Source organism: Hyalella azteca, unplaced genomic scaffold (genome assembly GCF_000764305.2).
Source record: "Hyalella azteca isolate HAZT.00-mixed unplaced genomic scaffold, Hazt_2.0.2 contig1718, whole genome shotgun sequence".
NCBI lineage: Eukaryota > Metazoa > Arthropoda > Malacostraca > Amphipoda > Hyalellidae > Hyalella > Hyalella azteca.
In genome coordinates this window covers 85609-101091 of record NW_025932021.1, presented here as the reverse complement: position 1 = coordinate 101091, position 15483 = coordinate 85609, and the positions used below count along the sequence as shown (strand labels likewise).

Sequence of the window (15483 nt, the reverse complement as noted above, 5' to 3'; positions counted from 1 at the left end):
CTGCATATTTTTTATTTTCCCTTCAGCTGTGCTAGGGGAAAATTCAGTCCAGCTTACACTTGTGATTCAGACGTAGTGATTTAACGAATTATTTTATCATACCATGCATATCTTTCATGCAGCTCATACAGGGAAACGTAGTTCGTTGGTTGGATAGTTACCTATATATGATCGAATCCCTTGTTCAGAAGCTTCACACGCGTGCGACAGAACGCTTCTGCAGGACGCAGAATAAATTGTCCCAAAAAATTGGGCGCAGAAGTGTAATTAACACTTTTGTTGCCTTCGGTTCTACCTGCAGCTGAAGACTTTTTTACTATCATCGATTAACTCATTGTTTTCAATGTCCGGTAAACATAGGTATAAATCTACCAAAATATTCACAGCTGTGGCCATCTGAGTCACGTTTCCGACGGTTCGCCTGCGACTCTTCACACCTTCGCATCTTTAGCACTTCAACAAAAGAACTCTTAGCTGCCGAGAACGACTTTTCGTCTTTAAGGCTTGAAAAGGCGAGGTCGTAAATTAGAAGTCTAGGAAATTGTTGGCGTGAAGTGGTGAAAATATTTTTCGTTCGTTGGCCTTCCGGTGAAATATTTTGGTGAGTCACATTGCTGCCCTTGAATATAGAAGAGTGAATTAAGATGGCCGCGTTCGGTTACTTCAATAAAGACGAAAGAATGCAATGAGAGAAATTATTTTTTCCAAAACAGGAGATTCTTCTTTATGCTCGTACTTTTATAATAACGAATACGTAGCGGAATGTATTGAAAAATAAAATGCAGTTTCAAAAATTGGTTAGGGCTAAGGGAATGCCTTGATAAAAGGCAGAACTGATGAAGTAAAAAAAGTGAAATAAAGTATCAGTTTGCGCCCAATGTCTCATATCTTAATACTTTTCACCAACTTTTAATACATAATCATTTTCTTCAGTCAGAAATAAAGGTCATTTTCCCAAATAGCTGCAATTTAACACACCTAAAACTGGTTTCAAAGATACCACACGTTAAAGCACATTAGGATAAATATGGTGCTGCTGCACACAAAGGATCAACTTCATACAAATAAAAAGCAGATTTTATAGAGCCAGCATTGATATTTGTAACGTAGTATAAAATTCAGTAAAACCAGGCTTTTAAAATTAAATGACAGGAGTGTCTGATTGGACATGGATAAAGTCCATCGCACTTGATATGAATTTAAATGCAAGCACTCCACTGTGGTAACTTTTTAATAAGATATCCTGAATATACCTCAGGCAGAGCCCGATATAGAGCTGCATCCTCTACCCACCGCCTCCTCAACCCCCCGCGGGGCTATAGAAGACCCCAGTGAGATGGTCAACGTACAGTGCGTCGTCTGACGCTCGAGCATCGAACAAGTAAGCTCGTCTGCCTCCTCACTCACCGCAGCCTGAAACAGGTGAGTCGCACATGGTGATCTAGAGATGAATACTCATTCTGCGCAAACGGTTTTTGTTCTCGTGTGATCATTTACTGTAAAGTTTCTTTTAGACAGAATAATTTTATCGTAAATTTCAGTCCACTGCATGCACAACATGTTTGTTTTGAATGAATATAGTTTTCTCTGTATAAAGGTTGACCAGATCTGCATGATCGCATTTCTGACTTACCTTTTTTTGTGGATTGTTGTTACTGGAGTTTACCAATAAGATGTAGCTACATTAATTATCTCAAATCGACGTGTGCGTGGAAAATAATCATTAATAAAACATTCATACAATTTGTTTATCACAGCTCCATGCTGTAAGCCCTCGGTAGTTTAATGCTGACTTCTCTGATGAATCTTTTATATCTCCGCGGCCCCTTATAAATATATATACATAGAAACAATTATTAAACAATTTTAATGCGACAGTTTGGCGTTGATTATAAAATAACACATTAAAAGGTTAACTTTCTAACTCAAAAATATTTCTTTGCCCACAGAATAGGCAATAGATGAACAAATCAACTAGCTATCATTTAATTTGAAGACATTCACGCAAGTCTTGATCCCGAATTGGTCAGTACACATCATCAAGTATTTAGAGTCAATATAATAATGGTAATAGAATCAACAATAACAATAAGATTACTCAGCTGCAATTGATAAGCAAGTGTTGTCAATGGTAAAGAAGGAATTATTCAATATTATCCAATATATTAATATTCAATATTATTACGCTCCAATTGATGTTATTCAATAAAACTACCCATGTAGTTTTTAATATCATGAGCGACTTTCCGGCTATTGCGTCCGGGCGTTTAATTCTCGTTTTACCAAATAACTTATTCGTTAAAATCCAATTTGCTCCCTAGCACAAAACAATGACGAAGGCTTGGTATCAAGTTTGGGGCATTAAGCACATGCAGTCACCCGGGCGTTGATAGCGACGCTCCTATCACCGGTTTGGGTGGTTTGCAGCTTTCGGCGCCGAGTGCAATGGTCTTGAGTTTTTGCTGTGAAAGTCAAGGCCAGGTGTTAGGTAGGGCTTCCAGTCAGAGGTATGTCAAGCCATTACAATGGAGATAACTTGATGGCCATTTCTCCAACGAGTTGATAATCGAGGAATAAATAACATAAAGAAGTATCAGGAACACGAATTAAATAGATTACATTTTGAAAGATAAGATTTGGTTTTTACTGATGCCAGCTAGTATCGAACGGAAAGCTATAGTTGAGCTTCACAGCGGCAGCTTCAATCAAATGGGGAATTTGTGCAATTTGGTGAGCCGAATCCACAATGATTTAAGTTGCAATAATTTACAAGATTTCTTTAATAGTACGTAACAGCTCCTGCCGGATATTATGTATAACAAAGACACAACTTAGCATAATAAGGAACATTTTTCCTGGATTTTATAGTTCATAATAAGTGTTTTACACAAAATTATTATCATTAACGGCATTAATACTTAAAAGAAGAAACGAATGCAAAAATAAGACGATAACTTTCGGTAATAGTCCAACCCAATTAGGGCAAATTAAGTAAAATTACTGCAGCAAAAAATTTAAGTCATTACGAGGAGTCAAAAACGGGAATGGGAAATTTCTTTTTTATTATAATTGTTTTGTTTCGCGAGGAAAAATAGAAATGACTGCGTTAATTAATTATCATCAACGTAGTTAGGTTTTAATTTTATACCTTATATACTTTTGGCCAGACTTATCAAATTTCATCCTTTTTTCGTCCGCGGCAGTAACTCGCTTGCCGGCGACTGCATTAGTTATTCGAGGTTGTCGACCCTAGACCAGTTTGCAGTGTAGGTCTGTTTATATGAGGCTGATCATTGCTCGCATACCTGCTACCTATCCTTCTAACTCGTTCAGGTAACCTTGCCTACCCTTCAGAATAGGACATTCTCGAGACCCCTGGGCAGCTCGGTTTTCTGCGAAACCAGTTCATGTCTAACCGCAGACTTGCTACTGAGTTGCTTTAGTCTAATTATTGTTATTATTTTTGACATTTAATAGTATTTATTAATACTGACCCTTGAGTGAGCGGTTGCTTTCTAGAAACAGGCCTTATAAATATTTTGTAATGAGAGTTCAGAAACGCAGCTGCTGCTACTGAGCTTATGTGTTAATCCTAAGTTATCTAGCGCAATTTTTTTAAGTATTATTCTGTATCATTGTATTATATTGTATTATATTGTAATGTATTGTAATATATTTTATTATATTATAAAGATGCAAGTTGACAGTAGCAGAGACTCTGAATTTGTTATCTTAGTATTTTTTGTGCAGTATTTACGTACGTCCTAACTGGTAAGGAAAGAAGTAACAGAGTAAAATAAATAAGCACGGCACTGTGAACAGCGATAAACTGTGTGAGATTACCACCGGAATTAGCGATGCTGATGCAATGATGCATTAAATATTCATCGTATTTCATACCTTTGCATAAAAATATATCTTTCCGAAATTATTTTCATTATTATTGTCAAGTTTCTGTAGCTGTGCTCTAAATCGACAATTTTTTATTCGTCGGTATGCGTGGCTAGCAATGCTGTGTCTCAGTTATAACATTGGCGGGCACTTTATGATCAAACAAAAGACTAGTCACGTAATCTGAGCGTATATATCTCAGTAATTTTGTGAATTTTAGGCACGTATATACTTGCTATACTCCACTGGTGCTTGCATAATTATTGTGTATATATGTGCTTGTATTGCTCTCAAATAAAGTGCCCGAATAAATTAATAAATGTTTTGCTGTCGCCGGAAAAGTTGGCTAGAACCACAACGTACATCAAATTATTCCACCTTAAAAACCAGACCCCCAATTTAAGCACTGCTTGATGATGTAGTTTACTTTAATTACCGTGTTATTGTACATATGGCGAAAGTTTAACTTATGAAAATTTAATCCTTGTGGGAGCCAGAGTGAAATCATGAGGATAATTAATTCAATATTTGAAATAGATAGAATCGGTATTAATAGTTCCATTTATTTACTATTCAAAATTTCTATTTAATTTACATCACTCAAAGCCACGAAATATCTCTCCCTCAGACTCATAACAAGATGGCGGTGTCGAGAAGGCTCCTGGCAACAGGAGCAGTTCTTGCGGCGGTCGCAACCCTCCTGACGCAGGCGGTGATCTTACCCGAGAGGAAAGCACGCATAGTTTGTTACTTCTCAAACTGGGCCGTGTACAGACCTGGCATTGGTAGCTACAGGATCGAGGACATGCCGGCTGAAATGTGTACCCACATCGTCTATTCCTTCATTGGAGTCTCGAATGTAACGTGGGAAGTGCTGGTCTTGGATGAAGAGGTACCGTACCGTTGTGGCAGGTTCCCTAGACATTTATTCCTTTTTTATAATAGGTACGCCAATAAACCTTTTTTCTTTAAGATCAAGCTCATACTCATATTTTATTCAAAAGCACTATAATTTTTTATTCACGAATAAGTTATTGTTGTTGTGAGTTGAACAACATATAATTACTAAGTTCTGCAAGTTTATTTACTGAGAGACGAACCTGAAGTGATCGACTCAAATATAAAATTCGGTCTAGTAAGATTGTAATCGTCATCAATGATGTTATACTCACCCAACTCCCACGTGTTGCAGAACGACATCGTGAAGAACGGCTTCGCGAACTTCACGGCCGTTGCGAAGTCGAAGGCCGGAGTTTACTCGATGCTCGCCATCGGCGGCTGGGGGGAGGGCGGCAAGAAATATTCGCAGATGGCTCAGGTGCCCCAGCGGCGCACGTCTCTCATCCGCAGCATCGTCAGTAAGTATTATGAGTTATAAGCTGTTATGTAGGTCGTTTCCAAAGATGTAAATTCATCACGCATCCACTTCTTGAAGTTTTCAGTGTTTGAAATGTGAAGTTCCAAAAGATTTTAAGATGGATCACCATTTTGTAAATTTAGCGTAATCTTCAAGGGATTTATGCGTTTACCTTCTTTGCTTCAGAGTTCATGAACACGTACGGCTTTGATGGCTTCGACCTTGACTGGGAGTACCCAGGAGCAACGGACCGAGGCGGCGGGTTCAAAGATAAAGATGCATTCAGGTACACGTGCCACTTTTATAGGACGCGGGCTCAAAGTCTGGGATGTATTCATTTTGGTCCAAAACGTTCAATGTTGATTTCTAATACTGCATGCAATTGATTGTCGCAATGCGATTTTCGTTGTGTCAAGCATCTGAAAAATAAATAAACTCGAATCTAACATCATCGCCTTGTGGATAATCTGGGTTCTGATGGTGGCGCGCGGTGTGGGAGAACAAGGAATTAATGGATGACAATAGTATTGTGTTTGGCGGTTGGTATACAATTTCGGTTATGATTGGGAGTGGGGAGGACTATTGCATGGAGAGCGCTTGAAGGATGAGAGAGAGGAGTAGACTGACACGACAGCATCCAAAAATGACTAAAAACAATATTCTCCTCTGATAAGAGGAGTGTTATTTAAAATTTTTATTTTGAGAGAAGTTTCGCAGCCTAGGTCATCACGCACCAATTTCGATTACCACAGTGGACATTTTTTCTATTTCATTAACTTGCTTAAATGATGCAATCAACAACGAACTTCTTTCACTCGTTTGTCTGAAAGTGACTCAATCGCCTAATAATAACGGTATATTGAACTGTACCTGGACTACTATAAGGTTAATGATCAGCTCATTCTGATCACTTCACGTTTGCTATTTCAGCCCCTCAATTTCTTTATAAGGTGTTTGCTTCTCGCAGGGATTTCGTGAAGGAGTTACGCGAAGCTTTCTACGTCGAGAACAAGGGCTGGGAGATCTCCATGGCCGTACCGGTAGCGAAGTTCCGGCTGCAGGAAGGCTACCACGTACACGACCTTTGTTCGTGAGTACCCTTTGTTCGTGAGTTGATCTCGGAAAATACAAGAAAATTTTCCTCGTTTTATGCATCGGAAAATTTCAGTATAATTCTCCCACAGACAATGCAGTAACTACAGTAACTTTCTAGACACTACTGAATATGGTATTAGTAATCATTTAATGAATGAGTTAAATGCATTGATTTGCAGGATGTTGGATGCTATCCACGTGATGACTTATGATCTACGAGGCAACTGGGTTGGCTTTGCCGACGTTCATTCGCCCCTCTACAAACGGCCCTTCGATCAGTGGGCCTACGAGAAACTCAACGTGGTCTGTATAATTAATTCTAACCCTGGAGAACTATATCCTGGAGATTATATAGCTTGCTTTGAATAAGTTAACTATATAATCAAATGAACATCCTTCTTTTAGAATCGCGTTCGTTACCGAGAAAACTTCACATAAGCCGAGCTCATCTTATTGGTTCATTGTAATTTTTGGATGAAGCGTTCAAGAAGGAGGACGTTCTCAAGGATATGTTGTAACTTTTGATAGATTGACAGTGGGAGATTTAAATTAGACTGCAACCTATTTTCTTTGCATCTTGAATATAGAGGAATTTATTAAATACTCCAAAAAAGTATTCCCACCCTCAAATTAAATTGTAACTACTGTCATCGAACGGCGAAAGATGTAAACGTAAATTAACTGAGTTGTCACAGATGATCGATGCAAAAATATTTCCTCGTGACGTGCGTTATAATGCTGGTGGCGTGCGCAGAAAGACGGTCTGCAGTTGTGGGTAGACGAAGGCTGTCCTAAAGACAAGCTCATCGTCGGGGTGCCGTTCTACGGCCGCAGTTTCACCCTGGGCAGCAAGGACAACACCGACCTGCGCGCGGGCATCAAGAAGTGGGAGGGGGGCGGCAAGCCCGGACCTTACACAGGCGCTAAAGGATTCCTGGCTTACTACGAGGTGCAGTATACGAGTCCTACGTGAATCAATGTAAAATGAAATTTACTAATTTAATAAATGAAATTTGTTCACCTGTGAAACTAAAGGAAGTCATTTATGGAAGGAAATTTGTTCATTTTTAAAATAAAATTCTTCTTTGATAATATTTTGTCCAAAACGTCGGCAAATGATAGTGATTTATAGAATTATTTTCAAATGTCTTGGTTACGCTTTTGGGTATACTAACAAATTTGGAGCATATAATTTAGTAAATTTGCATCGAGTTCCTACATTTTATAGAAATTTGAAATGAGAGCAACGAAGCAGCTTAATTTACTACTTGAGTTCCATTTCACTTAGTAAATTAGAACCGTAAACAAATGATAATGAAAGTTGCATGAAAATTTAACTACATTCAACCTATAAAATTCATTAAAAATGAACTCGTGGCTTGTTCTGGGAACATGATATATCGACACGAATTCAACTATCATGATCAATGCAGGCGCAGTAATAAATACTCATTAATCTCTATGACCTACATGAAAGTTTCACGAGAGACTGAATTCCCAATACTCGCTTATTCTTCATTTATTCCTTATTTATTCCCTGGGTTAGATCTGCCCCCTAGTGAGCGACGCCAACTCTGGCTGGACCAAGAAATTCGACGACGTTGGAAAATGCCCCTACGCCTATGCAGGTGAAATGTTAAAAAATATTTGTTTCCGACAGTATATTAGTTAAGCTAACAATTCACGGGAATTTCAAAATTAAATTATGAGCATTATGAGATTAAAATGTTAACATTGTTTCAGTCGTGCATTAAACACGAAAAAGAAAAAGTATCAGTAAGCTAACGCTTTTCTTCACTTTCATCGCCAATGCAATCCAACTCATACTAATTTTGACTCACTACAAAATCAAATTGTTAAATAAATAAATAAGAACCTGACAAAATTCTTCTCAATGATCTTCCAAGCACGAAGGCGCTTATGGCTGTCACACTTAGAAATGATTTATATAAGACGTTTGAATTTCGACAGGTGACCAGTGGGTTGGCTACGAAGACGTCGAGAGTTTGCAGATTAAGATGGACTTCATCAGGGCTCAGGGATATGGCGGCGCCATGACTTGGGCGATCGACATGGACGACTTCCAAGGCACCTGCGGCCCCGTCAACCCTCTCATGACGGTCCTCTACAACTCCATGAAGAACTACGTCGTGCCGGTGCCCCCTGCCCAGCCTCCTAAACCCAGTGTAAGATTATTCTTGGTGGGATTATTATTGGTTTTGTTCTTCTGACACTAAGATGAATATCCAACGCAGAGCTCATAGGAATATTTTGATTGTAAGGATGACGATTGCACTGTTAGTGTTACATATTTGTGGTATTTACAGGTAAAGTAAATATCTTCAATCATAAAGTAACCAATAAATTCACTCATTACCATATCCTTTCATGATGTGTTAACAGAAGCCTTGGGAAACTCCGTGGGAAGGTCCAACTCGGCCATCTTCGTCTGGCGGCTCAGCACCAACTCAAGCTCCTGTGCCCACGCCATCACGCACCACTCCTGCCGCCACGACGCCCTCCTCGGCTGCCCCTGTCTCCGTCCTAGCTACCACGCCTGATCACGGCCCTACGCAGGCTCCTGAATCTTCACCTCCTGGTGTCGGCCAACAAAAAATGGACTGCACTCAGCAGCAATATTTCCCTCACGATCAGTGCGATAAGGTAATGGCTAAATCGAAAGTTCGGCCACTTCAGGAAGTAATAGATATCATGTATAGTAGATATTTTGCTTCTCAATAATTAACTATCCATGTTGCAATACTCAAATTGGCCTACAAATTTCAATTATTCACTAGATCTCCTCAGGTAAACGGTTAGCAAAGTCAGAGAGTATCATACTCGCAAAAACTGATTTCAAGTGCAGTGTTCACGACGAAGACATGTTCCTTAAGTGTATTTAGAATCCAATGTTGAATTAATAGGTTCAACTTGCCCAAAAAGTTTATTGTTCATGCTACTCTTTTGTTGGTTATCTCTCGTATTTTAAGGACACAGTATGAGTCAAAAATCAACAGTGAAGTATATTGTTCTAGTACTACTGGTGCGTGCACGGAGATCCTGTGGTGCAGTCATGCAAGCCAGGCACCTACTGGGACCCTGAGAAGAGCATATGCAATTGGCCCTCTCAGATCCGCATCACGTCGTGCACGGCACAGGAAGGCTGAACTGCGACGCTTCGTGGTCTTCAAACATTGAATGGAACTCGTCCCCTTCCATTCATCTTCCCAATAAATGAAATACACTATTTTCAAACTCATTTAATATCTTTGATAACTATTTAGCTATCATAAACCACGCCAATTTATGATACCACGGCTGGCTCTTTAGACCATGACAAAGAAAATTCCTGTGCAAAAAAGGAGCATTAACATTTTTTAATAAAAAATCGAAATCTAACAAGTTCGCTGGCAGGCGACAATTAGTTTGAGGTTACAGCAAGCATTAAATTCATACATACCACGAATCCATAGTAGTAAATGAACCACACCGAGCCACGACCTGCCAGTCGCGAGGTCTTGGGAGGAAATAATTTGACTGAGTTTCGGAGAATCACAAAAATAATAGTGCATAACAAGCACCTTATAAAGTATATTAACATTTACAAGTGCACCTGTATATTCCTGTCGAGTTTCAATAGTCTTTTGTCCAACAGTTATTTATGGACGCCTCATTTTCCCCTTTTCAAAGTTTAAGAAGCGGTAAAAACGGTACCAATTATTACTTCACACAAGAAAGTCAACATCAGCTAAAGCTTTAGCAGCCACAGGTTCCTCATATTGAAAAAAAATAGCAATCAACTAATATTATTGAACTCTTTTACAATTAAAAATTGAAGTAATAAATTTAATCTCATTAGTTTCTTCACTGCCCACTAACAATTTTCGCAATTATTCATTGCAAAGCACAACGATTCGATTCATCGCGTCGCTCGGTGTTGCCCACAGAGACTGGCAAACTGTGCCCAGCGACAACAAAACTCGCATGATTGCAGAGCTTATCCGAAGAAATAGCCCGTGAACGACACTTTTTCTCGAAATGTGACCTTAGTTAAATTAAGTTAAACGATTTGGTCTCCTCCGAATGAAGTGCGGAAGGCGATTCATGTACCGGTGTCAATATTGATTCTGTCATCGTATTGTTCTATTGGAGATGCTAATCATTTTGCGAGATTGAAAAGATTGAAAGTGTTCGCTATGAAATTGGGAATTCTACCATCACTTATACATTATTCTTTAATCTTTACTAATCACGCGTCATGTTGGCCACAGCATAGGGGGACATGGGGTCAATTCCTTCATGGAGTCTGTCTTGGAAGTGAAATTTAAATTGAAAATTTTTAAAACAAATCAATATAAACACTTAAAAATCCATAAATTGGCGTCAGATAAATGTCAGTTAGATTAGCCGCTTCTTTATAATGTACTTAGATTATTGACGTATTGCTGGGTATATTCTTTAGAATTAGCCGCAATTGCTAGGTAGAATTTCTCATCGGACTGTAGTTTTCTAACTTGTAATTCGCTTCGTTTATTGTATGAAACAATAAAGCACTATTCCTATAGTCTTGTATCATTCCGAAAAAAAGGCACTGACTGCTGCAGCCCATGGCTGCAGCCTATCTTCTCCAATAACCTTAGTTGTTGATTAATAGAAAATGAATTTTGATTTGAGCAATGTAAGCGTATATTGAGTACTGAATCTTTTACTTATGGCGACATTGGCGAGCAAAGCGGAAACAAAGCGGCTAAAAAATCCGGGTAACTCTCACACGAGCGTTTTGCGAATAAAAAACGTTTTTGTTAATTGTGAAAATGCGTTTTAATTCAATTAATTCAACTAATTCCGAGCTATGCATCAAAGGGTTTTAAATGAATGCCTTATAAAGTTTGCCTCGTGCGTTGTGCCAAATTTTGGTTCAGAAGTGTCGGAACTCAACATTACCTATTAATTTAAAACTGAAGCAGTCATATCTAACGACATCTCACTCGCGTTAATTCAATAGCTAGTGAACTTCAAATTACGTTTTCAAATTATGCATAATATCTGTAGTTATACTGATTATTCTAAATCATTTGGCCCTTTTAATCTATGCAGGCTTAATTTTTAACGGTTCTTAATTCATAATTTACATACGCGTTTGCAATAATAGAATCACGGTTAGAAGCGATGCCATCCGCCATTTCAGAGTAAACCTTTACAGCGTCGGTTGCGGGAAGTAGTGTGTGCGATCGAATATTCAAATAGAACATGCAATATGGGGGCAGTTGAAGTTAATTTATTCGAGGGGTTTTCTGATGATGAAATCCAACAAAATCTTCCTGCAGCGGTTTCTGAAAGATTACAGGAGCGATGGCTGCGTAAATGTGGTGAATATGACTGTATCAAGAATGAATTCGAAAAATTCAAGATAGAACAAGGTAAGTTGTGAGTATTAATAATTTTTGATTGTATCATGTATGCCGGTTAAAAAACGAGCGAGTGTTTTTTTTAATTGCCATTAAGCTCAAAGATGTGCTGTTTGAATTTCATATCATGTAAATTATGCTAAGGCTGCATTACCATTTTACCAGTAGGTTGACCCAACCCTATTAGGCTATTCAGCTATTGCCTATTGGCCTCTTGAGTAGGCTAGGCTAGTAGCTAGGCTAGCGCCTAGCTACCTAGGCCCTATTGGAGATTATTCTTCTGAATTCTATGTATGTATAGACTAGGTGTACACAATGATTACAATGGTGATGGTATATGTTTTCCTTAAATTTTATGTTCAAATGTTGTAATTTTTATTGGGTTGGCCAACCCCCAACTGGAAATTTAAGGTACCGAACAGAGGTACTCAAATTAGAAAATGTCACGGAATTGCTCAAAAAAGGTTTCGCGCGGATTTGGTTGAAGTTCTTGGCACTTCTCACGGAATTGATAAATAGAATCAAAACGTTGAATAACATCTAAATTTAGAATAAAACAATTGTTCCTTTATAAGTTCGTTGCCTCAATAATAAAATCTAGAAACGTGCATAAATGATAAATAGTTTTACTGTATACGTAGTTTTTGTCGTGCCGTATAGCTGCCGCCTGCCCGGTCACTTCCTGAAACAACGGACAACAAGCACGCAGACGGTGGATCCTCTTCCTACACCTATAATACGGACGTGTAGGGATAAACTGTTTTCAATCTCTATTAATTTCTGCAGGTTTACATTTTTTTAATATTATACAATGCTTTTTACAGAAAAATGTTCTCCACACTAATAATATTAGGACGCGAACATTACAAACGAAGCAATTTACCATTTAAACGCAGTCATTTTTTGGCATCTATTGACAGTATACATGATTTCTTACCAAGTTGAAGATTACTTATTACGACGAAGAAAAAAAAACGCTGATACTTGTTTTCACGTCAAATTTGATTCTCGAGCAATAAGACATGAATTACCCTCATGGTACTGTATTAGATGATGAAAGTTTTCATATTTCGATGATTCATTTATGATCATGACTTTCTTTCCCGCTATGAACTTAGTTCATTTTGTCACTGCAATAAAGGCAGAAAATAAAAAATCACGTAATTCAAAGACAGTTATTGAAAAAGTGAAGTGATTCCGTTATGAAGTGATCCGCCTAAGTGAGCATCATAATAATACGATATTGAAGCAATAGCCTATTTAGTAACCTTCAACCATTCTTACCGCATGTGCTGGTTCTAACAGAAACCGAGCATCCTTATTTCTAAAGAATACTGCAACATAACATCAAGGTGATAAGTTCACATTTTGTCAGGGATGCGCCCTTTCTCCGTCTTAAGACGTTTCACAATAGCTGATGCACCGTAGTTTAAGCGTGTGTAGGGGACAGAGTGCTTAGATTGGTGCAATTTTGCTGCATCCGTAATGAAATCCATTACGCCTAGCGAAGATAGCGGGCAGTGCCAATCTACTTTTTTACGGTTCACTAATACATCATTTGACTGTCCACCATGTTGAATTTGCGCATTCATGACCGAATAAAGACTTTCAACGATCGCCTCACAGCCTCCTTTGGCCAGTGCAATGTCGAAAGCTAGACAGAAAGGCTTTCCGATTTTCGTGTAAATGTAAGACTCGAGGTACCTACATTACTGAAATTAATTTTTTTTCTTTGAAGGTGAGCCTGAGGCTTGACTCATTTAATTTACACGAGAAAGTCTGATCGAACTTCCCCATCTGACAATTGGACTCCGGAGAGAATGCTTCTGGCCTGCTGCCATCATAAGCATCATCAGACTTAAAAATTTCCTTCCTCACTGACGAGGCTTCGGGCGACTCTGACCAAACTATCCACTTGAAGGTTGCCATAGCTTGCTGGAAAACTTCAACGGCATTTTCTTCCCGAAGGTCATCCTATTATCAATGTAGATATTAGAATTTTTTAGAGTAAAATGAACGATAAAGTCGTTCGAGAATTGATTCTTTATACCAATATTGCATTTCCTTATAATTGAGAAGTTAGACGGTTAGACCTGAACTTCTTAGAGTAACTGCGTTTTCTAAACGATGTACACAATATGAAAATAATTAAAGCAAGTATCATGGCATTGTTTATAACTGCAAAATAGTAACTTAAATCTTACTTTAAGATGAGGGATCTTTTTCAAATTATTGAAGAAAGAGACAAAAGCCTTCTGCACCGTTTCGCTGCTTTTTGTTAACAAAGCTTCTTGTAAGGGAGCGCTCCACCTTCCTGCTTGAAGACACATGAGTTTGGAGAGGTCAAAAGCCTCTCCCAGGACTTCGACAGCAGCTGGAACAGACGTTCGAAGTCTTCTTTCCAATTCAATGCGGAGTTTGACGATAAAGTCACTGGCATCTTGCAGGCAATCCCTTGGCTCTCGAACAACCCAAGAAACGGGAGTCGTACTGTTAGTTGCTGATGACGTGCTTGCACCACGAATGCTTTGGAGACAGGTCAAAGTTTAACTCAGGAATGAAGGTGAAATGGAAAAAATTTTACAAGCTGAACATCACCGTTAGGTCTTATGAAGTTTCATCAAACTCGGATTTCATTGCTTACAAACTTTCAGATGTACGTATTGTTAAAGTGCGCGAGTATCATGAATACAGGCATCGTAATATATTACATGCAAGCTTTCAGATGTATACGTAGTGTTGGAGCACATGCATAACATGAATACAGGCCTTATGATATATTCATATATATCATATACAGACTGTCAGATGTGCGTATTAAGTTGAAGTGCGTGAATTTCATGCACACAAACATCGTAATATTTTGCATACAAATTTTCAGATGTACGTAATCGGTTAAAATGCATGAATATCATGCATAAAAACACTGCAATATATTGCACTCCTACATGCTCTTACATGTCAAGGTTAAAATAAAAATATAACATGCAGAAAATTTCCTCAAGAAAGTTTGATTCTAGCTTCTAAGTGGAAAAAACACTGGCGTAATCTGTCAGATTATTTTTGCAAGCTTCAATACATATGATGGTTGCGTTGTCCCGGGGCTGAACATTTTACATCCGCCGCTCGTAATGCGCTGTTGGGGTCCGGGTTTTAGTCAGTACCGCAGTCGTATCTTGTCGGGTCTTGCTAAGTCGCTTGTTGGCAGTCGTCAGAAGTTTATTGTGGAAGAGTCCCATTAGTTGTCGTTGTAAAGTAAAAAAATTGGTCGATAACTTCAGTGAAAGTCGTTGAAATTCCAACGACTATTGCCACTGTATGAGACCTGGCCCTTGCCTAATTTATTTCATACAAGATAACAAATCTATAGCACATATTGGCGATGATATACCTAATTGATATTGTCTGTGATTTTTTAAAAATGTTCATGAAATATTTGAACTTTCTCACAATTTTTAATAAATTTTGACAGATAGGAATTTGATAAAAAGGTTTATGTTTTCTGGACATTTCAGAACATTCTCTATCGATTAGTTTGATAAAAAAATGAACTATTCTGCAACCCTCGTATGTTTGCCTATTGCAGAGTGACTGTACCTATAATCATATTTTATTCACATCATATTTTTATCACATTTTCTTAATTTTCTTGAAAATATTTAGAACTTCTATTCTATTTTCTATTACAATTCTTTTATTTTCTATTACAATGAGAAACTATTTTGTTTCTAA

The 15483-nt window shown here is 38.2% G+C and overlaps 1 protein-coding gene across 1 annotated transcript; it reads left to right on the top strand.

Annotated features, from left to right (window-relative positions):
- Positions 1 to 1339: 1339 nt before the first annotated feature.
- LOC108680370 (endochitinase) lies at positions 1340 to 10905 on the top strand. Its single transcript, XM_018169179.1, has 11 exons — positions 1340 to 1422; positions 4520 to 4783; positions 5084 to 5249; positions 5435 to 5534; positions 6216 to 6338; positions 6523 to 6646; positions 7098 to 7292; positions 7890 to 7971; positions 8315 to 8529; positions 8747 to 9007; positions 9379 to 10905. Exons 2-11 carry the CDS (start codon positions 4532 to 4534, stop codon positions 9508 to 9510), a joined length of 1650 nt encoding a protein of 549 aa, XP_018024668.1. The 5' UTR covers positions 1340 to 1422; positions 4520 to 4531; the 3' UTR covers positions 9511 to 10905.
- The last annotated feature ends 4578 nt before the right edge of the window (positions 10906 to 15483 follow it).

What these genes read in the sequence shown, in the direction of transcription:
- LOC108680370 (XM_018169179.1), top strand. Translation starts at nt 4,532, where the DNA reads ATGGCGGTGTCGAGAAGGCTCCTGGCAACAGGAGCAGTTCTTGCGGCG. An exon ending in AAAGATAAAGATGCATTCAG is followed by an intron (nt 5,535 to 6,215) that starts GTACACGTGCCA and finishes TGCTTCTCGCAG; the next exon opens with GGATTTCGTGAAGGAGTTAC. An exon ending in ATGCCCCTACGCCTATGCAG is followed by an intron (nt 7,972 to 8,314) that starts GTGAAATGTTAA and finishes GAATTTCGACAG; the next exon opens with GTGACCAGTGGGTTGGCTAC.